At 45.0% G+C, this 24715-nt stretch overlaps 1 protein-coding gene and 1 long non-coding RNA gene across 2 annotated transcripts in view; one reads left to right on the top strand and one right to left on the bottom strand.

Annotated features, from left to right (window-relative positions):
- The window catches only part of MAP3K14 (mitogen-activated protein kinase kinase kinase 14), a 57995-nt gene extending 45869 nt beyond the window's left edge, over nt 1-12126 (top strand). Inside the window, exons 12-16 of the mRNA XM_077460113.1 lie at nt 1633-1869; nt 2794-2885; nt 3612-3741; nt 4763-4863; nt 7825-12126. Of these exons, the coding sequence (XP_077316239.1) occupies nt 1633-1869; nt 2794-2885; nt 3612-3741; nt 4763-4863; nt 7825-8043 (779 nt within the window). The 3' untranslated portion in view covers nt 8044-12126. The remainder of the gene's footprint in view (nt 1-1632; nt 1870-2793; nt 2886-3611; nt 3742-4762; nt 4864-7824) is intronic.
- Nucleotides 1-13248, bottom strand: part of LOC143935917 (uncharacterized) — a 73005-nt gene extending 59757 nt beyond the window's left edge. The window contains exon 1 of the long non-coding RNA XR_013263587.1: nt 13172-13248. This is a non-coding gene — a long non-coding RNA (uncharacterized LOC143935917). The remainder of the gene's footprint in view (nt 1-13171) is intronic.
- Nucleotides 13249-24715: the final 11467 nt, after the last annotated feature.

The following is a 24715-nucleotide window of genomic DNA, read 5'->3' as shown; positions in this document are numbered from 1 at the left end:
GGACGAACTTTCGAAAGGACTTAGTCCGTTGATGTGTGGCCAAGTCCGTTTGTTCGGAAAGTCCATTGGAACTCTGCCAAAGGTCCGTCGGAAAGACTGTAGGACTTAGTCTGCCGGAAAGTCTGGTCATGTGTACACGGCATTAGAATCACTTTTTTAGGCAGTCCTGATATTATTCATTGTCATTGTTTTTTAGAATACTGAACATTAGGCAAGCTCTCTGTAGAGGTATACCCATGGCAATGACTTGTGTCAGTGTGGTCATTTAAATGCCTTTTACTGAAGTAAAACACGTACAAAAACATGATAAAATAGTCATTAAGGATGCACATCAACAAGTATGTTGCGTTTTTAAAATGTAAATTTAATGGAGCATTGATAAAACCCATTATACCGAGTACACACGGCCGGTTTTCCCGTCTGAATAAACTCTGAAGGTTTTTCTGACGGAATTCTGCTGAAGCTGTCTTGCGTACACATGATCACACCAAATTCCGACCGTCAAGAACGTGGTGACGTACAACACGTACGTCGGGACTAGAAAAAGGAAGTTCAATAGCCAGTAGCCAATAGCTTCCGTCTCATACTTGTTTCAGAGCATGCTTCGTTTTTGGTCCGTCGGAACAGCATACAGATGAGCGGTTTTCCTAATAGGAATTGGTTCCATCGGAAAAATATAGAACGTTTTCTCTTTAGCTCCATCAGAATTTTCAAAGTAAAAAGTCCGATGAGTTCATACACATGGTCAGAATATACGATGAAAAGCTCCCGTCTGAATTTTTCTGTTGGAAATTCCAACCGTGTGTACGGGGCATTAGTCAACGTCCGTTTTTGGAAGCATCTTTCAGCAGAATTATTTTTCAACTTAGTTTGAAATCCATAACAGTGCTAAAGTGCCTTGGAAAGGCAACCTGAGCACTTCGGGTAATAGAACGGGATCCCTACAGTAACTCTACTTGCTTTACAAACCTCCTGGGATCTATAAAGCTGTTGTGAATGATTTCAACAATATATTGGCATTGAGACAGCTATATTGTATAGTTCTCTGTTGGCTGAAAACACAGAGCCCTCAAACATAATACTTAAGCACAACTAGACAACCCACCTTGGATGCTTTACCTTTTCTACCTCCCCCAAAGCTAATAATCCTTTACCTTTCTTTCCTTCTATTCCACCCCACTATTTCCCCCTTTCTTCCACTTCCTATCTTTGGGTGTACCTTGGTGCCAGTAAGGCACAGGTAGTGCCTACAGCCCATGCCAGCAGCCTGTCAAAATCATTGACAGTCTGAAATATGATTCAGCTGGACACACATCTGAGTAGTAATCATACATAGGGCCGTATGCATACAGGGTCATAAGCCTCAACGCCAGGGCTCTAAAAGATTTTAGAAACCAGTGGATGGTTCACATTAAACATCTTTTGTACGGAGCTGGCCTTAAAAAAAAAATAAAAAATAAAAAAAAAAAATGCTCCTTTCCAATTTGTCTTTTCCCATGTAAAAATACTGGCCATAAAACGAGCCGTTGAGCATTTATCTTAAATGTGTACCGAGCTGTCTGACAATGAGATGCATATCTGCCTTTAGAATTGTCAAAGCTGACCATTGTTTTTCTCTCATTACTCTTTTAGTTGGAGGCCTGAGCTCTCCATGTGATTCAGAATACAGAGAACCCAGAAAATTTCCTTCGGCTAAAAAAGAACCTGAGACCACACAGTCCAAACCCAAGCTGTTTCCTGAAGAACCTGTACCTATGCTTAGTCAGCATATCAAAAACATAACCCAGGACTCTCCTTTAACAACAAATGCCAGAAGCATGGAGCAAACCAGAACTTCATGTGAAATGGAGATCGAGCGTCTAGAAATAGGTAGGATTACAGCTTCTGCGATCCCTTCCCAATTTTGTTTTTGAAAATAGTTGGACAAAAAAAAAAAAAAGACTACTGGTGTGTAATAGCCGTGTTCTTGTAGTAAAAGGTTTCCCTGTACAACATCTCTCGCTGCTCCTATGGAAATCATCTTTATTATGCTGCATGCAGCAGTTTGGAAGCACTCTACTAAAAAAACCTGCAGCACTTGTTTCCTGGTCAGCTCTGTATGTGACAGTTTTTATGTACTTTTACCAAGGACTAAGGCTGTCCATACATGGTTTGGATCTAACAACAGATGAAAAGCAAGCTCTGGACTGCCGCACTCTTCAGAAAACCTCTTTCTTTTATTTAAAAAATCACATGACAGCTGAACAAACACAGCAGACAAGGAAAAATTGCTGACGTTTCGCACTAGCTGTAGTGCTTAATCATAGCTATGAATAAGCACTACAACTAGTGCGAAACGTCAGCAATTTTTCCTTGTTCGCTGTGTTTGTTGAGCTGTGATGTGATTTTTCAATAAAAGAAAGAGGTTTTCTGAAGAGTGTGGCAGTCCAGAGCTTGCTTTTCGTCTGTTGCTAGTGGTAATAGCCAGCACCTGTGGCTTCCTAGCCGAAGAGGACAGTTTACAGCCTGCATGTGTGCTCCTGGAGCGGTGAGATCCCTTCTCCTTCATGGTTTGGATCTAAGCTGGTTCAGCAGGAACCGGCCGACATTCAAACTTTTAATGGGCAGGCTGAATGTACCAAGGTGATGTAGTGATCAACTTGGGTACAACCAGCCTGACGGATTCTCTTGCGATTTATATCTAGTGTATTCACACCATGTATAGCTGGTCTAAAATGTGAAGGAAAATGCTATACTGTGACCAAGAAATGTGTTCTTCAATGACGTTCTGAAAAGTTGTTGTTGTTTTTGCAGACCTGTACCGGGAAAACCTCTCCCAACTGTTCTCTCTAGAGGATACCCAGTTTCTTAGCGAGGACAGCCTGGATCCACTGCTCAGTGGCAAGGTATGGTTAGATTTTGTTCAGTATTTGTGCCTTTCATTGTCTCAACTCTTGCAAAGAAGGATTAGTCTACCTGAAGCACCCAAGTCAGACTAGACATAGTGAAGACCTTGCCAAGAAGGGTTAGTCTACCTAAAGCACCCAAGTCAGACTAGACATATGCCTTTCAGCTAAATCACTCAAATGTTTGTCAATTCATCTGGAAGTGAGCTCTATGCCCTTGAGTCCATACACCATTAAGAGGAATTTAATCTTCCCTGCTATCATAATATGGATAATACAGCAGAAGTAAAGCTAAGATCTTTGTTGGGAAGAGTTGACTGCTAAAGTATCCAAAATACAGATAATAGACTTTTTGTGTCCAATGCCCCAATGGCACCACCAGCCAGATGATTTTTTGAGTTTCCCCCCAAAATGATTGCCTTCAATGTTTTAAAGTTGGATCCCACTATTTCAGTTTGCTTTTATTTTCTAGTGTCTTTAAATTAATTGTGATTTTTTTTTCTACAAATGAACTAAAAGGGGCTAGCTACAAGGATTACTGGCATGTTTAAAATATATGCCATGCAATGGTTAGGAAGTCATTTTTATTTCCTTATAAATGCAAGTTGATCATTCCTCGAATCAAATTTTGCCTCTTGATCTGCTGTGGGTTAGAACTGTTAGAACCTGAAAGACCTAGGTCTTCTTTTTAACTACATACTCACTATTCTCTTATCAACACTACAGGAATCCATGAATACTTTGGATACTAGAAGTTCTGGAATCCATTCATGGGACAGCCAAATGGAAGCATGGAGCTTACAAAGCGACTCCCTGTTCAGTGGGGGAAGCACAACCACCCCTAGTTGGTTCAATGGTATGTATTTGGAGGCCTCACAGACTTAATCATAGCTTGATGTCATGAACACTAGTGCTGTCTGCAACTACTATTGTTAAGTAGCACTTTGTTCACATATAATCCACTTCATAGAGGTGGGTACATTTAATCAATCAATATTCAACACTTTTGCATGATATAAAAACAATAAAAAAAAACAGGGATATTATTGATAACATTTAAGATAAAGGTTTATATCCTAGTGGTTATTCAAAGCCAGGAGGATCCTGGAACCATTATGAATCCAATATAATTCCCATTCAAAGAACCTCCTCATTGTGCACAATGACCATTGAATAACTTTGGTTCAATGGTAAGTAAACTGCAAACAACTCTCTTCGTTTGCACAGGCAACATTTTTTATACTCTAGATCAGTGTTTCTCAACCTTTTGCCACTCCAGGCACCCTTTAAAATTATGGACGATCTCGAGGCACCCCTTTTCTAAAATGTAATAAACCAAACTAATAGCATAGCAGCATCTACACACATAGGACACCCAACATTAGAGGTGATTTATTCTTTAAAGCAAGTGCACACTGGCACTGATTAGTATTTCAGCATTTCTTCTCTCTCATCTTCTACCCCCAAACATTGCTCACGTGACCCCAGTGCTGACAGAGAGGGATGAGGGTCAAACAAGGATGATATGCAGGTGCCCAATGTCCTCATCAACCAATGACATCAGTGGTTGTTAGGATGCTAGCAGCTGGCTTGCACAGTAACCAAGGTTGTAATTGTGCACAATGAAAACCTGTGACTTTGAGTAACAAAAAATCAAGCTTGATCCATCCGCTGCTTTGCTCGCAAAGTTTGAGCAATTTAGGGCAATTTTTAGGCATTTTGCCAAGGCACCCCTGAAGAAGCCAGAAGGCACCCTGGTTGAAAAAGGCTGTTCTAGATCAATTCACTGCCTGGAGATTCAATAATACAAATGAAGTTGTAACTAGCAGTAAGTCAGAATTCAAATACTGAACCCTCCTTGTTAATTTGTGTTTCAGGGGTAAAAGTACAATTGCAAACTTTCAGTGGAGAAACATTGAACATTTGGGAGTCTGGCAAAACCAAGCTGGGAGACCTGGCAGTGGGCATCAGCAGTCAGGTAAGAGGATGAATTCTAAGGTCTGCATCAAATATGACAGGAAATAAAGTAGGTCCACTGTACAGTTGTGTGCTATAAAAATTTGCCTCAACCTATTTAAAATAAAAGGTCCTTCATACTAGGCTTCAAAAAAAGGAGACACATCAGAAGTCATGGCAGGCATTTTCATATGAAATTATAAAAATGCATCAAAACACTGCAATAGCCAATAATCTGTTCACCTCTTAAAGAGAATTCCAGGCATGGCATTCATGGTTGAGCTAGGACCAATGTAACTATGGATATACCATACTTGCTGGAAGTCAATGTAGTAGGTAACACTACTCCATTAATCTCTCCCGTGCCGAGTGGTTCCCCTGCTACATTGTGAACATAGGAAATCTGGTGCTCAGATGGGTGCCATTCAGAAAATGTTTTGTGTTTTTTGATAGGACGAGGTGGAGAGGCGGGGCAGTGACATCACACTCTTTACCTCGTCCTATGAGAGAGTGATTTTCTTTCATTGAGAAAATGCAAAACATTACAGTATATGAATAACACTCATGCTGACCTCCTGTGTTTAGAATGCAGCAGGGCAGCTGCTTAGCACGGGTGCTGGAACCAAGTAGAGATCACGGGAGTAGCGTTCTCCACCACAGTGACCTGCAGCTTCTAGATGGATCCCACAACTATGGTGTAGAAAAAGTTTCACCGATTCAAACTAGACCAATGTGACTATGTATAAAACTTTCATACCTGGAATTCTTCTTTAAGGATATTAAAGTGTATGTAGACCCTTACAATGTACTATTTTCTCCCTATTTTCTCAAAGGTTCACAACACAGGCATTGTGTTTTTCTTTGTTTTTTGTTTTTAAGTCTGCCAGCTCTCTTAGGCCCCTTTCACACGGGCGCCTCCATGATGCTGGAGCCATAGGATCAGCAGGGGATCTCTTTGCATCTCCCCGCTAAGTGGGTAGATGACAGGTCCGTGTCTGCTCCACTATGCAGAGTAGACACGGACGCAGCCCACTCTCATCTATGGGGCAATCGGATGGAAACGGACCGCCTGTCCATTTCCAGCCGATCTGCCAGGTGGATGGAAACGGACTGCCTGTCCTTTTCCATCTGATCCCCTAGATGGAAAATGGGACCACCATCTGTCTGGTTTTTGCGGGCAGGATCAGATCGGATGTTGGCAGCTGTCAGCGCAGATGTGTCCACTGACATCCGCCACGCCATAGAAAAGACTGGAGGGTCTGATCAGGTCCGTCTGAAAAACTGCCAGGCGGACCTGATCAGATCACCCATGTGAAAGGGGCCAATGTGAATAACCAGCAGGTGTGTTTCTAAGCTGTTTGGAAACTGACTGAAGCCTGCTTATTCCTGTTCTTGTGACAACCCAAAATGTGGGATTTATTTTCTATTTTCATTCTCATTAATAATTATAAACAGGACAAGTAGAAAGGCTAAATCCCCCTAATGGGACACTGGCAGCAATAACAACCTTATAGGAGTTCTAATTACTCTCAACTCTATTCAAAACTAAAAAAAGGTTTGTCTTTTGTTATACTTTAAAGTGAAAGTCTGACCAAAACTAAGCTTAAACCTGCTCCCACCCCAATCCCTATATTAACTCCTATAAAGGAAAGATGTCTATACTTACCTAATCTAAAGGCGCTCCAGTCACGTGATCTCAACAGCAGCCAGCTTCAGGAGAGAGCAGCAACAATGGATGGAATGCCTGGGCAGTAACGTCACCCATAGACTTACTATGGGGCACCCATTGTTGGCTGTTCCTCCTCCCCCCTGAAGCTGGGAGCCAATCCTGTGACTGGACCAAAGGGCCCTTAGATTAGGTAAGTATACACATCTTTTCATTACAGGATAGATTGTATAGATAGGGCTTAGAATGGGGTTGGGAGTAGATTTTATAATAGTTAGCATTTGACTGGACTTCCATACTGCATACTCAAAGTATAACTGGTCCAGGAAAAAGAAAAACTATTCAAATTTGCTTTAAAACAGATAAGTTCAGATACGTTCCTGGACTGCAAGTTTACTACAACTTTACGTTTTAAGTTTGAGGCCTGAGCTCTTTGTATGAATCAGAATACATATAAGAATTACGCAATGGTACGAAGCTTGAATCTCTGAGAAAATTCCTCCCACAAAAATCAGTGACTAATATCCAAGTATAGGCAAATCCAATAATTGTGGATAAATACATCCTAAAGCCTAGTACACATGGCCTGAAGGTCAGATGGCATCGGCCTGTTCAATAGAAACCGGCCAATGTTTGGCCCCTGTGTACTGCAGCTGGTCCAACAGAAGCCGGCCGTTCAACTGGGCATACAAAGAATTACCTCTCTAAGGTAATGACTTCTCCCAGAACAGCCGTCTCCACAATCCCACAGGGTGCTGGCTCTGTTTCCAACAGGAACTGAAGTAAAAAAGATGTAGCTGGATAGCCGCACTCCGAATTATTCAACTTTATTTAAAAAATGTAATTAAAATCATAGCATCTAGGCTGGTATGACACATGTCAGTGGCTGTGCAGTTAGTCTGTTTACCAGCCTAGATGCTATGATTTTAATTACATTTTTTAAATAAAAGTTGAATAATTTGGAGTGCGGCTACCCAGCTACATCTTTTCTATTTCGTTCTACTGGGCATATTCGAAAAAGGTCTGCAGACCGGCTCCCCGTCAGCACTCTCTGCCAACCAGCGGGTTCTGGTGGGGGGCTGTACAGCGGCTCCTCCGGAGCTGTCAGTTTTTTTTTTTCGTTCAGTCCTGCTGGTTTGAACGAAAAAAAAAACTACTAGAGCATACAAGGTTTACCACCAATAATGCACTAATAAGCTTTAGATTAAAGTATTCTTCTAATAAGAATGTAAAAGATCCTTAAAAGAATCTACATCAGCACTACTTGGCTATCCAAATACTGTATCACTATTAAATCTATTTCTCTCTTTTGTACAGATCCCAATCAAACCATTCACTATAGTAAATTCAGAAGGAGATCCGATCCCATGGAAGACAGATATTGCAGACTGCAGTATTGAGCTGAAATGTTCCTTAGCACAAGACCGCGGAAGCACCTGGCTGTGGAGGGTCAGCAAGGGGAAGATCGAAGAGGGCCACCTAGAGGTGGCAGATACTGGAGGAAGAGAAGGTTCAATCATCCTTATACCAGAGTGATCACTGCTTACAAGGACCTTCTAGCGTTCAACATATGTATATGTGTTTTGCAGAAATGCCATTCATATACCTTAGACGATGATTCACAGTGCCATCACTGAAAGCATCTTCCTTTCTCCAATACATACATAGGCTCTTTAGCACATATTGTACCATTTTTAAACATGTTGTCAACATGCTCACATTTGCACACACAAACATTAAGAACAACGGGTAATAGGTCTAAAATTTCTGAAATGATGAACAAAATGAAGGTTATCTGCCTAGATTATTGATGTCCTAACATTTCTGTTGATACCAAAGGAAGCATGGATTCCCTGGCTTCATAGAGGAAGGTGCTGCCTTGTCTACCAGTATTAATCTTAATGTCACTAAACATGATTATGTTGGTCTTACCCACAGCAACTGACCAGACTCTGAGCAGAACAGCACAGCTTAGAATACTGATAGTAATATCTGGTTGGTTACATTGGGTTCCATATACCACACAGTCACTTGCTCTACTTTTCCCAAATGATTTGAGTCAGTTGTTAAATGTGAAAAAGTAGCTGAATTGTCTTAAAGTTTCCTTGCACAAGGCACTTTAATTCTATATTTTAACTTATGTAACAATAATTAGAGTTGTCTATACAACTATGATACAGGGTGACCGTCTACAGCAGGGGTCTCCAAACAGCGACCAGCAGGCCAAATGTGGCCCTTTGCTTGCCTTTAGCCCGGCCCTCAGGGCTCCATTCCTCCCACTGATACCAGCAAAGGGGCACCATTCCTCCCACTGATTCCAGCAATGAGGCACTATCCCTCCCACAGATACCAGCAATGGGGCAGTATCCCCCCCACCGATACCAGCAATGGGGCACTATCCCTCCCACCGATACCAGCAATGGGGCACTATCCCTCCCACCGATACCAGCAATGGGGCACTATCCCTCCCACCGATACCAGCAATGGGGCACTATCCCTCCCACCGATACCAGCAATTGGGGCACTATCCCTCCCACCGATACCAGCAATGGGGCACTATCCCTCCCACCGATACCAGCAATGGGGCACTACTTGGGAAGACCACAGTCCGGCCCCCCAAATGACTGAAGGACAATAATCTGGCCCTTTGTTTAGGAAGTTTTGAGACCCCTGCTCTACAGATAGCCAAAGGTGTCATTTTATACATTAAAGGGGAACTACAGTGTTTTAATACATTTTGACATATATATGTGAAATAGATGAACTTAATGTTAATGATCTTGATGCTTCTTTTAAAGTCTTAGAAACCTTTGTTTTATGTCTTTTGAAGTACAAATCTCTTTGCCGTTTTTGGGTGACATAAAACACCCACAATGGCCAAGAATAATTTTTTTTCCTACCTAGGCACTGATTAATGTAAAATGTGAATTTTAATGACTGAAATATTCTAAAACATGTATCCCATGAATACACTAAGGTGCTAGTTGCATCAACATGCTTGGCTTCTCAAGCACCCCGAGTCTACCTACAATAGTCTAGGCCCCCCATCTGCCTCTGAATGCCGGACCAGAGGATGTTAGCTCATCAATGCCCACAGTTTCCAACGTGGTATCGTTAGCTTTCTATTTTTATTTTTATTCATTTTAATTTTAAGTGATTGTATCCTTGGCTTACTTTAGGTATACTTTGGGTCCCATTCCCCACGGCTCACTAATCTAATCACCACCATCCAGTCTATAGAGCGCTGTCCATCTTGTTGTATTGGGTCCATTGAATCCTAATTAGTTGTTATCGGAAGCATTCTTAGGGCCCGTTCACACTAAAATGCAGTGCCGGAAAGACGTGTTTCAGAGCGGACTCCCACATCTCATTCTGATCGCAATGCCCTTGCGATCTGCTGCAGGGGTCAGTTTAAGTTAACCACAGCCCAAACACAGGTCGCAGTTGCATTGCGTTTGCCTGTACCGGATCGCCTGGTACAAAAGTACCATGCAATACGGTTGCTGCATGTTTCCAAAAGTAGTGCATGCACTACTGTTGGTGCGCGGCGATTTCAGACCATTGAAAATGAATGAGGCTGAAATCGCACTGCATAGAACTACATGTGAAGCGCACATCATTCCTGTGCGATTCGCATTTCAGCTACTAAATGGGCCGTTAAAGGTGAACTGTGGCCTTTTTAATGTTTTATATATACTGTATGTGTCTACAAACTCAACTTATTGTACTTAGTGTAATCAGTGTGTGTTATGCATTAAAAACCTTGTGTATTTGTATAGTTTGTTTTTATCTGTATATCTGTTTTTTTAACCTCTCTTCTATCACTGCTGATTGAAACCTTCATGAAAACCATGTAATCTGTGATACTTTTTTAATTCAAATGAATAATGTCTCTGGTAATCCTGCCATATGTTCTGTTGATTTATGTGAAGTGTAATGATAGGTCCACTTTAAGCTATGTACTATCAGTGCTACTAATCTCCACCCCACGTTCACCACCCAACCCCATCAGCTGTGGCTGGTATTGCTACTATGGACACTTCCGCTTGGTAAAGAGAATGAAAGATTTGGATCCCTACACAGTTTGCCCAGTGTCTGTACTAGCCGCAGGCAGCTGAGCATCCTAAGGACAAGGGGGAAATTTCATTTCAAGCTGACCCTAAAGCAGGGGTCTCCAAACTGTGGCCCTTTGCTAGCCTTTATGCGGCCCTTGGGGCACAACTCCTTCCACTGATATGAGACACTATTCCTCTCACTGACACCAACAATGGGGCACTATATCTTCCACCGATACCATTGATGGAATACTATTCCTCCTACTAATCGGGGCAATACAGGAATACCCCACTTTTAAGTACACAATGGGGTTTATTTACTAAAGCTGGAACGTACAAAATCAGGCTCACTTCTGCATAGAAACCAATGAGCTTCTAATCTCAGATTGTTCAATTAAGCTTTGGTAATAAAACCTGAAGCTCATTGGTTTCTATGCAGAAGTGAGCCTGATTGTGCACTTTCCAGCTTTAGTAAATAAACCCCATTGTGTACTTAAAAGTGGGGTATGCCTGTACTCCTCCTATTGACCACAGACCCAGACGCCATATTTATTCTCACTGATGCTGGGCCGGGACATTTTCTGCCCCTCCTGGCCACAATCCAGCCCTCCTAAAGTCTGAAGGACAATAAAATGGCCTTTGTTTGAAACGTTTGGAGACCCCTGCCCTAAAGGGAGCTGTGTGAAGACACTTCACCTTGGTTCACGGTGGTATCTGTCATGGTTCCTATTTGTAGCAGTTTCATTTTTTATAAATCTGAACCCAGAGATGTTTCTTGTGACACGGTCGCTGACTTTTGGCCGATTTCTCCTCTATCTGGGTTTTTCCATCAAAACACATTGGGGTTGATTTACTAAAGGCAAATAGACTGTGCACTTTGCAAAATGCAGTTGCTCCAGAGCTTAGTAAATGAGGCAAGGCTTCACTTTGAAAAGCGTACCCAATCACGTGCAAGGATAAAAAAAAAAAACAGCATTTTTGCTTGCACATGATTGTATGATGGAAGTGAGCAGAGCTTCCCGTCATTTACTAAGCTCGGGAGCAACTGCACTTTGCAAAGTTAACAGTCTTTTTCCCCTTTAGTAAATCAACCCCAAGGAATCTTGGACTGGTCATCAATAAAAGACCAAGACGTGAACAAAGCTGATGGATACCCCTACAACCATATTTTGCATTTGGAACTCCAAAAAGGGTAGAATGTATAAAAGAATCAAATCAAATACCGTATTAAAGTTTATTGTATTTGTACTGTCTATCCTTAAGTTGTAAAGCACTGCGTAAACTGTTGGCGCTATATAAATCCTGTATAATAATAATACAAATATAAAAATAAAAAAAATTATAAATGGAAGTTGATACTACAGTCATACTAATTTGTGATGTAGCTTGACTGCCATTTATGTTAATAAATGTAATAGCATTCTAAAGGTTACATGTAACCTAAATGTATTAGACTAATGCTGTAATGAAAGAATGGGTGCAATAATGGTTGTAATTGCAATTTCTTGTAATATTTCTCAAAAAATTATAATAAACTATTTATGATTGTGCATTAAATGAAAAAGTTGTATGTGTGTATATTACAGATTTGTATGTGTTTGCTCATGTCTAGATAATATTGTTCTGAGTCCTTTGTAAAGGTTAGGCCATATTCACAGAAATAAACAGCAACCTGCAAGATAAAAAGTGAAATACAAATTCTTTAAAGTGTTACTAAACCCACAACAGTAAAATCAGTGTGTATATGCAGTAAAGCACGCTTGTTATACTCACTGTGGAACCTAAAGGGGTTAATCCTCTGCATTGTGTAAAAAGGCTCTTTGATCCTGTGTCCCCCTGATCCGCCCCTTCTTCCACTGTCCCCAATCCATCTGCTGATAGAACAGAGTCTTAGGGGCACTCTGCACATGCTCAGTTTACTGTGTATTGCTAGAGTTTTTTTTTTCTTGGGAGGGTGCATGTGATTGGCACAGGGCCAATCAGCACTGTCCAGAGGGTCAGGGGTCCTACAGTCTCATAGGACAGTCGGAGAAGGATGAAAACGCCTCCTACAAGCTTTAACCAGATGCTGACAGAAGTCACAAGACTGCTACATACTGCTTATGAGAAAAGGAATTTAGACGTTTATATTTACTAAAATAATTGCATTTACATGTTCTGCGTACTGTGGGAGACCAGATATAGTGAATGCGGGGTCCTGGGTTTAGTAGCACTTTAAGTAAGCCATATATGATGAGATTTTCTTTGCTGCAACCTTGGGTGGAAAGAAAGAAAATCGTTTGATTCCCCAAACAGTCAGTGTTGATAGGAGAATCCCTACTGCAGCGTTATTTTATTACTGCTGGTGGGCAACCTTTCCTGCCAGCAGAACATGATTACTTCTGGTAGCTATAGGTGCCAGCAGCAATCGCATACATAAAATCCATCAGGCTGGTTGTCTTGAAGTTGATATATGGATTAACTTGGGTACAACCAGCCTGCCCATAGATTAACCGAATCTCGTCTGGTCCCTGCTGGCAGAGATTCAATCCATCTATGGCCAGCTTAAGTCTATGATATATTTATTCAAGAATTCTAGACTTATTCATTCAACTTCTAAGTGTTATTACCTTATTAGTAGGTTCCCATCACCATGTTCACACCATCTGTAATTTCACTTCAAGTAAAGAAGTAAGGAATCTGCACTGGATGATGAAAACAGAGGAAGATTTAATAGATTGCAAATAAGTAAAAAATCAATGACACAAATATAAATCTGGAGTCTATGGGCCTTTCAAAATCCACATGGTTTAGGTCAATAACAGCCAGTGAGTGGGAGGGGCCAGGCCGCGACAGCAGGGGACCTGAGAAGAGGAGGATCCGGGCTGCTCTGTGCAAAATCATTATACCGAGCAGGTAAGTATAACATGTTTTTTTGTGTTTTTTTTTATATTTAGGTTTACAGTCACTTGCAGCTCTAAGGGTACCAATCCTTAGATGGAATTACTTTTTACTTTTCGGGCTAAGAATATTTTCAGCCGTATAAAAAAAAAAAAATGACCACTGCCCCCACCTATAACAGGCCTTTGCAACAAGAAGGACGTGGAGGGCGACACATGTCAAGCAAAACCAGAGAAATTCCCAGCTCAACGTACCGACCAGCCTGCAAACAACCAGATTATCCTGTCTAACAGTATGTGTTAAAAACAGGGGTTTCATTTGCACACATTTGAAAATACATTCATGACAGCGCAGTCCTAGCTCTATACATTTTTGAGACTCTCCACAATGGAAGCACGTGCATTTTAAAGGATAGGCAGAGGGCAGGTATGCCTGGAGGGAGCCCACCCTCCTTAAAGACACTGCACCCCCAGCATATAGCACAATGGCAGCAAAGGTGTCCAGTGCGGCCACTCATCAGTGTTCTAACAGTACAAACCAATGGCCATTGCCCCCATATATAACTGGCCTTTGCAGCCAGGATGATATGGAAGGGCAACGCATGCAAGCAAAACCAAAGAAAATTCTCAGCTCATCTTACAGCGGAGTTCCAGTTTTTTTTTTTTTTAAAAACACCCCCGTATATTCACACCTAATGTGATACATAATGGTATGTGTATGACATGTGGGCTGTAGAAATCTTATTATCTTTATAATAAAACTCATTTTGCTGCCCCCAGTGAGCGCGCTCCTATTTTTAGTGTGGGCATCTGAAGCCCACTTGTTCCTCCTTCCAACAACGGTGCTGCTGCCTACCCAGCATGCACCTACCGATCTCATACATGTGCCTATTAGAGCTGCACAATTCTGGATAAAATGAGAATCACAATAGTTTTTTTTGCTTAGAGTAAAGCTTTTTATTTAATTCATTAAACTGTATTTTTTTTAAATTGCGTTTGAAAGGCCGCTGTGCAAATACAGCATAAAATATTGCAACAACCACCATTTTATTCTACAGGGTCTCTGCTAATATATATATATATATATATATATATATATATATATATAAATAAATAAATACACATACACACACACACACACACACACTGTATATCATGTTTCAGTGTTCCAAGTCATTCTCTAGCAGAAAATAATGATTTTTACTTGTAATCAACAAAATGTCAGAAAAGGTTTGGTCTTTAAATAGTTAAACTTCCTTCATTTACACCTGGAGTTCTTTCCTTTGATAAAAGAATGAAAAGATACTTTGTTTCTACTTATTCTGGTGTTGTGATTAAACTTGGCAGGCTGCCCGGATTTTTTATTTTTTCCCCAGCTGTGAGAACTCTCTGCACCTAGGGTTGCCACCTGTTCGGGATTCACCCAGACAGTTCGGGTTTGGAATCATGTGTCCAGGTTTCAAACTACCTGAAACCCGGACACATTATTCAGACTGGACTATGGTCTCCCAGCAAATGTTGCTGGCTGCAGTTGTCTAAGCTGAAAGTGTCCGTTACTCTCTCTTTCACATTGTCCAAAGCCAACACTAAGGCCGCGTACACACGGGCGGACTGTTCGCCCAACCTTGTTCGGCAAACAGTTTCATCAAACAGTCCGCTCAAAATTTGCATGAGCGGACTTGCCCACACACGAGCGGACTGTTTGACGAACAAGGTTGGGCAAACAGTTCGCTCAACTTTTGAAATGAACGGACTCGCCCACGTAAGGCGGAGGCAAATCCGCCCATTTCGAGCGCGTGTACAGGTAGGCGGGGCCCGCGAAGGAGACGTCGCGGGCTCCGCCGCCTGGAATGGGCTTAAAGGGGAACCCCAACGCCGAAAAAAATCGGCGTGGGGGTTCCCCCCAAGTCCACACCAGACCCTTGTCCGAGCACGCTACCCGGCCGGCCAGGAAAGGGGGGCGAGCGAGCGCGCCCCCCCTCCTGAGCCGTACCAGGCCGCGTGCCCTCAACATGGGGGGTGCCTTGGGGAAGGGGGGCCGCGCGGCCCCCCCACCCCAAAGCACCTTGTCCCCATGTTGATGAGGACAAGGGCCTCTTCCCGACAACCCTGGCCGTTGGTTGTCGGGGTCTGCGGGCGGGGGGCTTATCGGAATCCGGGAGCCCCCTTTAAGAAGGGGGCCCCCGGATACCGGCCCCCCACCCTATGTGAATGAGTATGGGGTACAATGTACCCCTACCCATTCACCTGTGAACTAAAGTACAATAAAAAACACAACACAGAGAAAAAATATTTTATTGCACAGCTCCGGGGGTCTTCCGTCTTCGGGGGTCTTCTCGCCGGACTCCTCCGCTATGTGTGTGTAGCTCTTTTGCTAGCGGAGGAGTCCGGCTTTCTTCCTCCCCGCCGCCGGCCTCTTCTCCCGACTTCGGGGGTCTTGTCCCCCTCTTCGGTTCTTCTGCCGGGCCACCGCGCCTGGTCCGGTGGCCCGGTCTTCTGTCGCCGTCTTCCGTTCTTCTGTCGCCGCCTTCGGTTCTTCTGCCGGGCCACCGCGCCTTCTTGTAGCTCTTTTACAGGCGGTGGCCCGGTCTTCTGTCGCCGCCGCCGCCTTCCGTTCTTGTTCTTCTTCTTGTTCTTCTTCTTCTCCTGGAGATGTTGACTCGACGAGCTCTCCGGCCGGAATGCCAGGGACACGCTCCGCTGCCACTTATATAGTGACAATGGGGCGGTGTCACATGGTATATGTCACATGGGTTGGTCACATGGGTTGATGTCACATGGGGACTACGACATCGTAAGGGGGCGGGGTCACCATGTGACCAACCCATGTGACATATACCATGTGACACCGCCCCATTGTCACTATATAAGTGACCGCACAGCGCGGCTCTGGCATTCCGGCCGGAGAGATCGTCGAGTCAACATCTCCAGGAGAAGAAGAAGAACAAGAAGAAGAACAAGAACGGAAGGCGGCGGCGGCGACAGAAGACCGGGCCACCGCCTGTAAAAGAGCTACAAGAAGGCGCGGTGGCCCGGCAGAAGAACCGAAGGCGGCGACAGAAGAACGGAAGACGGCGACAGAAGACCGGGCCACCGGACCAGGCGCGGTGGCCCGGCAGAAGAACCGAAGAGGGGGACAAGACCCCCGAAGTCGGGAGAAGAGGCCGGCGGCGGGGAGGAAGAAAGCCGGACTCCTCCGCTAGCAAAAGAGCTACACACACATAGCGGAGGAGTCCGGCGAGAAGACCCCCGAAGACGGAAGACCCCCGGAGCTGTGCAATAAAATATTTTTTCTCTGTGTTGTGTTTTTTATTGTACTTTAGTTCACAGGTGAATGGGTAGGGGTACATTGTACCCCATACTCATTCACATAGGGTGGGGGGCCGGTATCCGGGGGCCCCCTTCTTAAAGGGGGCTCCCGGATTCCGATAAGCCCCCCGCCCGCAGACCCCGACAACCAACGGCCAGGGTTGTCGGGAAGAGGCCCTTGTCCTCATCAACATGGGGACAAGGTGCTTTGGGGTGGGGGGGCCGCGCGGCCCCCCCTTCCCCAAGGCACCCCCCATGTTGAGGGCACGCGGCCTGGTACGGCTCAGGAGGGGGGGCGCGCTCGCTCGCCCCCCTTTCCTGGCCGGCCGGGTAGCGTGCTCGGACAAGGGTCTGGTGTGGACTTGGGGGGAACCCCCACGCCGATTTTTTTCGGCGTTGGGGTTCCCCTTTAAGCCCATTCCAGGCGGCGGAGCCCGCGACGTCTCCTTCGCGGGCCCCGCCTACCTGTACACGCGCTCGAAATGGGCGGACTTTCCGAGCGGGAACAGTCCGCTCATTTCGAAAGTACAGCGGACAAGCCCACACACGGGCGGACTGTTCGCTCAAACACAGTTTCAGCGGACAGTTTTTCGGAATTTCCGAAAGACTTTGTCCGTCCAACTGTCCGCTGAAACTGTCCGCTGAAAGCCCACACACGAGCGGACTGTCCGCCCAAACACTGTTCAGCGGACAAGGTTGGGCGAACAGTCCGCCCGTGTGTACGCGGCCTAACAGTTCCTATCACATACAGATGGGAGAGGAGAGAGGGTCGATCTGCTATTCTTCCTCCCATCCCTACCCCTCTGTGTCTGCCCACACACCAACCCCCAGGGCTGTGCCTCAGAAAAGGGAAGTGGGGGGCTGGAAATTTGAAGTCCAGCAGCCTCAGATAAATCTGGATGAGAGGTGCCGACTGCCAAGGGGTGAGTGAGCTCACCATCCATCCCTCTCTGTGACTGAAGTCTCCCCCCTTCTCTCTCCTGCCTGAGTGAGTACACAAAGGTAAATCAGGGTTCTCAGAGCACCCCTTATGTCACAGTTCTCCTTTACACCAGAGGCCACAGTGTTCCACCTTACATCAGAGTCCTCTCCGTACATCAGAGTACTCATTGTTCCCCCTTAAATCAGAGTTCCCAGAGCATCCCTTACATCAGAGTCTGCAGAGTACCTCCTTACAGTGTAAGGGAACTCTGCAGATTCAAATGTAAAAGGGGAACTCTGTGAACTCAGATGTAAAGGGGGACTCTTGTGATTAACTTCATATGATTAGAAATGTTATTTACTGTAATTGAAAATGTTTATACTATAAAAAATAGCTGTACGCCGCTAAAGTGTTTGGGTTTGACTTGAAGAAAAGGTGACAACCCTATGCCTGCACCTGTTAGAAAGAATCGTGACATGCTGTTTTGAAGATCGGGAAAAGAGAAAAAGATTGAGATTTTGATTCTTAACGATTACTGGTGGAGCTCTAGTGCCTACAGTACAAAGCGCGGCGCACTCTGTGATGCTTAAAACAGCGAATGCCCATTGACTCCTGGGATTGATGACACTCAGAACCTGAAGCCAATGGGCAGGCGGACAGACATGATGTACCTCGCCCTGTGGAGGTACAGCGGAAGAGGTATTAGTGTTCAAATAGAAATTACAAGGTATCACAAACGCTCGTGAGCATGCGGGGGGGGGGGGGGGTAAAAAATTCCTGGGACTCCACTTTAACTTACTTAAGTATATTTTCAGCAAGTAAAGAAAATATCGGTTCATCTTCCCAGAAAGGTTGTGTCCTTGTTACTTCCCATGTGCCAAAGTAAAAAGCACAAACATTCCTATCTTTAGTGTGTAAACTACTAGGCCCATCAATCCACCATATAATGAAAAAAGGTAGATGTGTTTGAAGTCCAGCCTGGGTAAGGACAGCTAAAACAGAGGCAACCTGATGCTCTCATTCATTCCTGGGTGACAACCATGGATCCTTCCATAGATACAGTGGAGAAATGAGCGAGGACACAAAGGGACAAGAGTTGTATTATTAGTAAAAGGAAAGTTTGTAGGGTGCATCTGGGTAAAAGGGACCTCCTGTATACTGTGACATCATACATGTATTGGCTTTATGGACAGAGGTCAGGAAAGGAAAATGATGGTGAGCAATTGGTATCGGTATTTCCTAGCCATACACATCAGTTATTAATAGAGAATAAAACTGCTACAATGTATCTTCCTGAATACAACACTCATAGTAAAGATAAGGAAAGCACAAGAGTTATCATAATCGCTCCATTAGGATTTGATCGTTTTTCTTTTCATCCTTCTTCCTATGAATCCTCAGCTACACAACTACCTGTATTACATTCTCTTTTAACTCAGTCACCTAGTCACATATTAAGTAAAACTGACCATTGTGAACATTATACTTAGTACTGTGTTCTGCACATTCTCCAACACAGAACAAGAACATGAATGGGGTTCTAGGAGTCATAACTTCTTTATCACCATTTCATAATGCTGCACTGTCACCATCTAGTGGGAGAAAAGAAGAATTACAGCCAAAGAAAACTCAAATGTACCTACCTGAGCACCCCAACATGTATATTACTTGTAAACTCGGGCCCTTTTTTTGGAGTTCCGCCAGCTCCGGCACTAAGCCAGAGGTGGCGGTGGGCCTTGCCCACCACTCACTGTTGTCTCTTCCACACACAGAAGCCAGGGACCCAGCAGGGAAGCGGGGGTGATGGTTGAGGTGGATACTGAGTGCTAAAAGTGGATGAGCTCATGGGATCCAGTGGCTATTGGATCCGAAGTCTAGTGAAAGAGACTGGGAGTTCATTGAGTGAAGATCCACAGTGAGTGACTGTGGAGTAAAACGGAGAACTGGGTTGCCAATAGTTGAATACAACTACTGTTAGTAACAGCTACAAGATTGTACGTAACACACTCCCGAGTCCTGCTCCCTGTACATAGCACACTCCTTAATCCTGCACGTAGCACACTCCTTAACCCTGCACCCTGTACGTAGCACACTCCTTAACCCTGCACCCTGTGCGTAGCACACTCCCTAACCCTGTACGTAGCACACTCCTTAACCCTGCGCGTAGCACACTCCTTAACCCTGCACCCTGTGCGTAGCACACTCCTTAACCCTGCACCCTGTGCGTAGCACACTCCTTAAACCTGCGCTGCGCCTGCACAGTACGGGGGGCGGGGGCATTATCCGCTGAGGGACCTTTTTCGGCAACACACTGGTATAGATATCAGCAAAGGACAGATCTATCTCTCCCACACATTATATTCCCCTCATCACACTACAACGTTTGAGCGCTAGTACGCATTCTCCGAGCTCGCTCCTGGGTCTCCGCCCACTGCCCAGAGCCATGTGACCTGCTTTGACGTCCCCGCCCACCTGTGTCAGAAAGTAGAGAGGACTTCCGGGTGGTGGGCGGAGTACTGCACAGATCTGCTCCCCCCCCCATTGTTTACATGAGATGAGATCTGTATTTATGGGGACACCGAGGGTGTTCTCCTGAGCCTATCACCCTCCCCCAGCACAGGACCCCCGACCCCCCCCCATAGACTATCATGGGCTTTTGATGTCCTGACACCCTTTGCCAGCACAGGACCTCCACACACAGCACAGGATGAGACACTGACAGATCAATCTCTCTGTACTGAATATCAACACAGAGCTCTGGGCTGTGAATGTACAGTGGGATCAGCAGTAAAGATGAGCACCGAGGTGTTCGCACAGCCCACATGCAGAGCCCACCAGGAAGTCGGCACTGCGGAGCGCTAATTACGGACATTTCCCGATCTCTGCAGTTGCACATTGTGATAATGTCTCACTGCCTGTGATTAGCGCTCCGCAGTGCCGACTTCCTGGCGGGCTCTGCACGTGGGCTGTGTGAACACGCCGGAGCTCATCCTTAATCAGCAGGTCCCAGCCATGAATCATTGCCGGGGACTTGATGACAGTTTACACAGCGGGACCTGGCTGGGGGCTCTAAACCTGCAAGTAGGCTCCGACGTACCAGTACATTACTTTGCCAAGCCCCATGTAGCTTTAGTGGTGCTTCAAAGCCTCCATAGAAGTCTATGGCAAAGCTCGCTTGAAGCCTCACTGAAGCACCAAACAAAAGAAAGAAGTCAACAGGACTGTAAGCTAACTATTTTATTTAGTGACAGGAGCTTTTACTAGTGTTCAGAGAGCTTTAACAAAGCATGTTCAAAAACATGTTTCGAAGCAAGTGTAAACTAGCCGTTAATGTGTGTTGAAGCCGAAGCAAGTGTAAATGAGCCCTTCAGTTCTGTTTACACCTTGCTTTGCTTCAAAACGATACCCCATGTAGCTTTAGTGGTGCTCCAAAGCTTCTTCAAAGCCTCCATAGAAGTCTATGGGAAAGCTCACTTGAAGCTCCACCAAAGGCTCATCAAAGCTCCACTGAAACCTCATCGAAGCACCAAGCAAGGTTTAAACAGGACTGTAAGCTAACTATTTTATTTAGTGACAGGAGCTTTGACTGGCGTTCAGAGAGCTTTAAAGTGGTTGAGATATTTGCAGGATGCGCGCTGACCGTGCCGTTTCTAACGGCAATCATGCCGTTAGTGGCGGCACCAGCGCGCATCTTTACAGCAGCTGTTTTTGGCTGTAGACGTTTTTTTCTACAGTCAGTAAACTTCCTTAGATTGAAGCTGTTGCAGCGGTCCCCGTACACCACTGTGACTGGCAAAACGTCTCCCGGAGTTATTTCTGGGTATCGCGGGCTCCAGCGCTGTGATTGGCTGCAGCCGTAAAGTCACTCAAGCGCACGGGAGCCGCCGGTCACGGCACAGCTACTGAAGAAACGGTGCGAGCGAGCCGTTTCTAAATTTTTAGAGCATGTGTCAACATCATCAAACAGTGAATATCTCCTAAACGGTACAAGTTTAGGAGATATTCACAGTACCTACAGGTAAGCCTTATTATAGGCTTACCTGTAGAGAAAAGGGTTTACAACCACTTTAAAACTCGTTAGATACACACTTAACCCCTTGATTATCATAAGATGTTAACCTCTTCCCAGCCAGTGTCATTAGTACAGTGACAGTGTATAATATTATCAATGATCACTGTATTAGTGTCACTGGTGATGTCAGCAGTGTCAGCTAGTGTACCTCCTAGCCAGCATCATTGAGACTGGTTTCATGGGTTTCCCCACATCTAATTCGCATGACATGTGAGTGTGACTGGCTCACAACGGAGCCGGTGTTCTGATGAAAAAGGTCCCCCAGATAATGCCCTCCCTGTACTGTGCAGCGCTTGCACAGTACAAAGGAGCCACCGAAAATCCCCGAACATGAACAGCTGTTGATCAGCTGTACACGGCACCTGCGCAATTAAGACTACATTGTGCCACGTGCTCCCGCACGCTCCCGATGCTCGTGCAACTGCAAGGGGCGGATGTATTATTCAATGAACTCTGCAAGGGGCGGATGCATACAGAAGAGGCCGCATGATGGGCAGAGCTCATACAATGGGGGTGGATTTCTCAAAGGGGTGGTGAAGGGGTTAAGATATAAGCATAATAAAAATTTACTCTGGAAAGTATTGAAATTGCTTGTGTTATGTATGTAACCCACCCATCAACATTGAACTACCCGTCCTTATCAGCTCTGACCATCATTGTAAAACACGGCCTCTTCTGTATGCATCCGCCCCTTACACGCTTCTCAATAATACATCTGCCCCTTTGAGAATACTACCCCCAACGTATGAGCTCTGCCCATCATGCGGCCTCTTCTGTATGCATCCGCTCCTTGCAGAGTTGCATGAGCATCAGGTGCGTGTGGCACAATGTCGATTGCGCAGGCGCCGTGTACAGCTGATCAATAGCTGTTCGTGTTCAGACATTTTCGGCGGCTCCGTTGAGGGGTTCCCACCATCCATGTGCTGGGTTCCCAGGTCTGTACACCTGCTGTGTCCATTATGAGGGGTTCCCACCATCCCTGTGCTGAGTTCCCGGGTCTGGGTGTACACCCGCTGTGCCCATTATGAGAGGTTCCCACCAGCCCTGTGCCGGGTTCCCAGGTCTGTACACCTGCTGTGTCCATTATTTATGAGGGGTTAATTTTGTTTATTGAAAATCTTACAAACAACAACTTATATACAATAAAAACATAATAAATAAATAAAACATATTTACAAAATAATTGAATATAATTATACAAACCAGAAAGAACAAGAACAAAATAAACAGTGCAAAACAAATTGCACATTACATAATCCCTATGGGAGAGCCAGACTAAGGAACATCACCGTCACCATGCATGTAGCCTTTTATCAAAATTGTATTGGATCTGAAAATCTAGGGGAGTGAAAGAAGAATACAAAGAAAGCCGCACACCCCGAGATCAACAGGCAGCAGCTACAGAGTCCTGATATTCCTCCACCCCTTTATCCAGGCCTCCTGCTGCCACCTGTCTTTCTCAAGACCCCGAATCTTCCCAACCTCACACAGAATGTTCTGCATCACCACTTCCACAGGGAGGATTTTACCCCATAAGGATACCTGACACCGTGCACTCCACGTGAAATAACGGACTACTAAACTAACTAAAAAAAGTGTTTCCAAATCATAATCCCGACGAGTCTGGAAAGCCCCATACACCCACTCTGCATAACTCATATGGGGGAGGAAGGGTATACTCAGAGCCCTCCCCACCCTCTTGTACACCTCTATATTAAAAGGGCACTGAAGTAGAAAGTGATCCATGGACTCCACCACTCCTCCACACTCCACTCTCGGGCAGCCCCGATCACTCATGGAAAGAAACTTCAAGTTGCCCTTCACATATAGTTTTCCATGAAAGGCAAGCCAAGCCTGATCCCTAAACTTCATTGGGATTCTCTCCAGATTAATCAACCGCAAACCCACCCCCAAAACCAGGCTTGGGCAATCCCTCAAGGCCAGTGGCTCGCAAAAAACAGAGCTCATGATCCGCTTCTCAAGAAGATTCCTTGGAAGAGATCTGACTTCTCCTGCCGTTACTTGCCACTGCCGAAGCATTTTCAAACACGGGGCAACATAAGCCGGGAGCTTATCATGCTTGACCCTCAGGCTTTTCACTGGCCCACCATTTTCCCAGTCTCGCAGAAAGGGTCTAAACCAGGACTGGAAAATACCAACCCACCCAAGCGGTCTCTCTGCCAACATGTTACCAAGATTGTGCTTCACAAACATCAGAGAGAAAAAGACTACAGGGTTGATCATCCCTAGACCACCCTCCCGCCTAGAAAGGTAAGTCACATTCCTTTTGACAAGGTTTATTCTGTTCCCCCATAACAGCTGGAAGAAACAAGTATAGACCCTGGTATAGAGAGAAGCTGGCAAAACGCAAACAAAACTGACATATAGAAAAATCGGAATCAGGTAAGTCTTGATCAGATCAACCTTTTCCCTCAAGGAAAGCTACCAACCTTTCCAGCTTGCCACCTTGGCATCGGCATTCTTCAGCCTGTTCACCCAATTTGCATGACCATAGTCACCTGGGCCAAATTCAATGCCCCAATTTTTTGTTGGGGCTCCGGGAAGTCATCCGGGAGAACAAAGCTCTCACCTTCCACGCCCATCCAGAAAGCTTCACACTTGTCCTGGTTGACCTTTGAACCTGATGCCTCTGTATACTGCCTTATCACTGAGACCACCTCCTGCGCCTCCACAGTCCCAGAGACAAAAACAGAAACGTCATCAGCATAGGCCACAACTTTCAAAGGAGGCTCACCAGCGATGCCCATAGGTACCCCACACAATGGCCCATTCTCTAGCCTTCTAATGAAGGGGTCAATTGCAAATGCATATAACAGAGGACTCAATGGGTACCCCTGACGCACACCCGAGCCAACCACAAAGGTTTGCCCAACCCAACCATTAACCAGAGGAAAGCTTTCAGCCCCTTTGTACAAAATCTTGAGCCAATCAATGAAACCCCCCCCCCCCC

Source organism: Lithobates pipiens, unplaced genomic scaffold, assembly GCF_037356315.1.
Source record: "Lithobates pipiens isolate NorthernLeopardFrog02 unplaced genomic scaffold, aLitPip1_a1.2 Scaffold_28, whole genome shotgun sequence".
NCBI lineage: Eukaryota > Metazoa > Chordata > Amphibia > Anura > Ranidae > Lithobates > Lithobates pipiens.
Note: the sequence above shows the minus strand (reverse complement) of the source record. Positions and strands in the feature narration are given on the sequence as shown.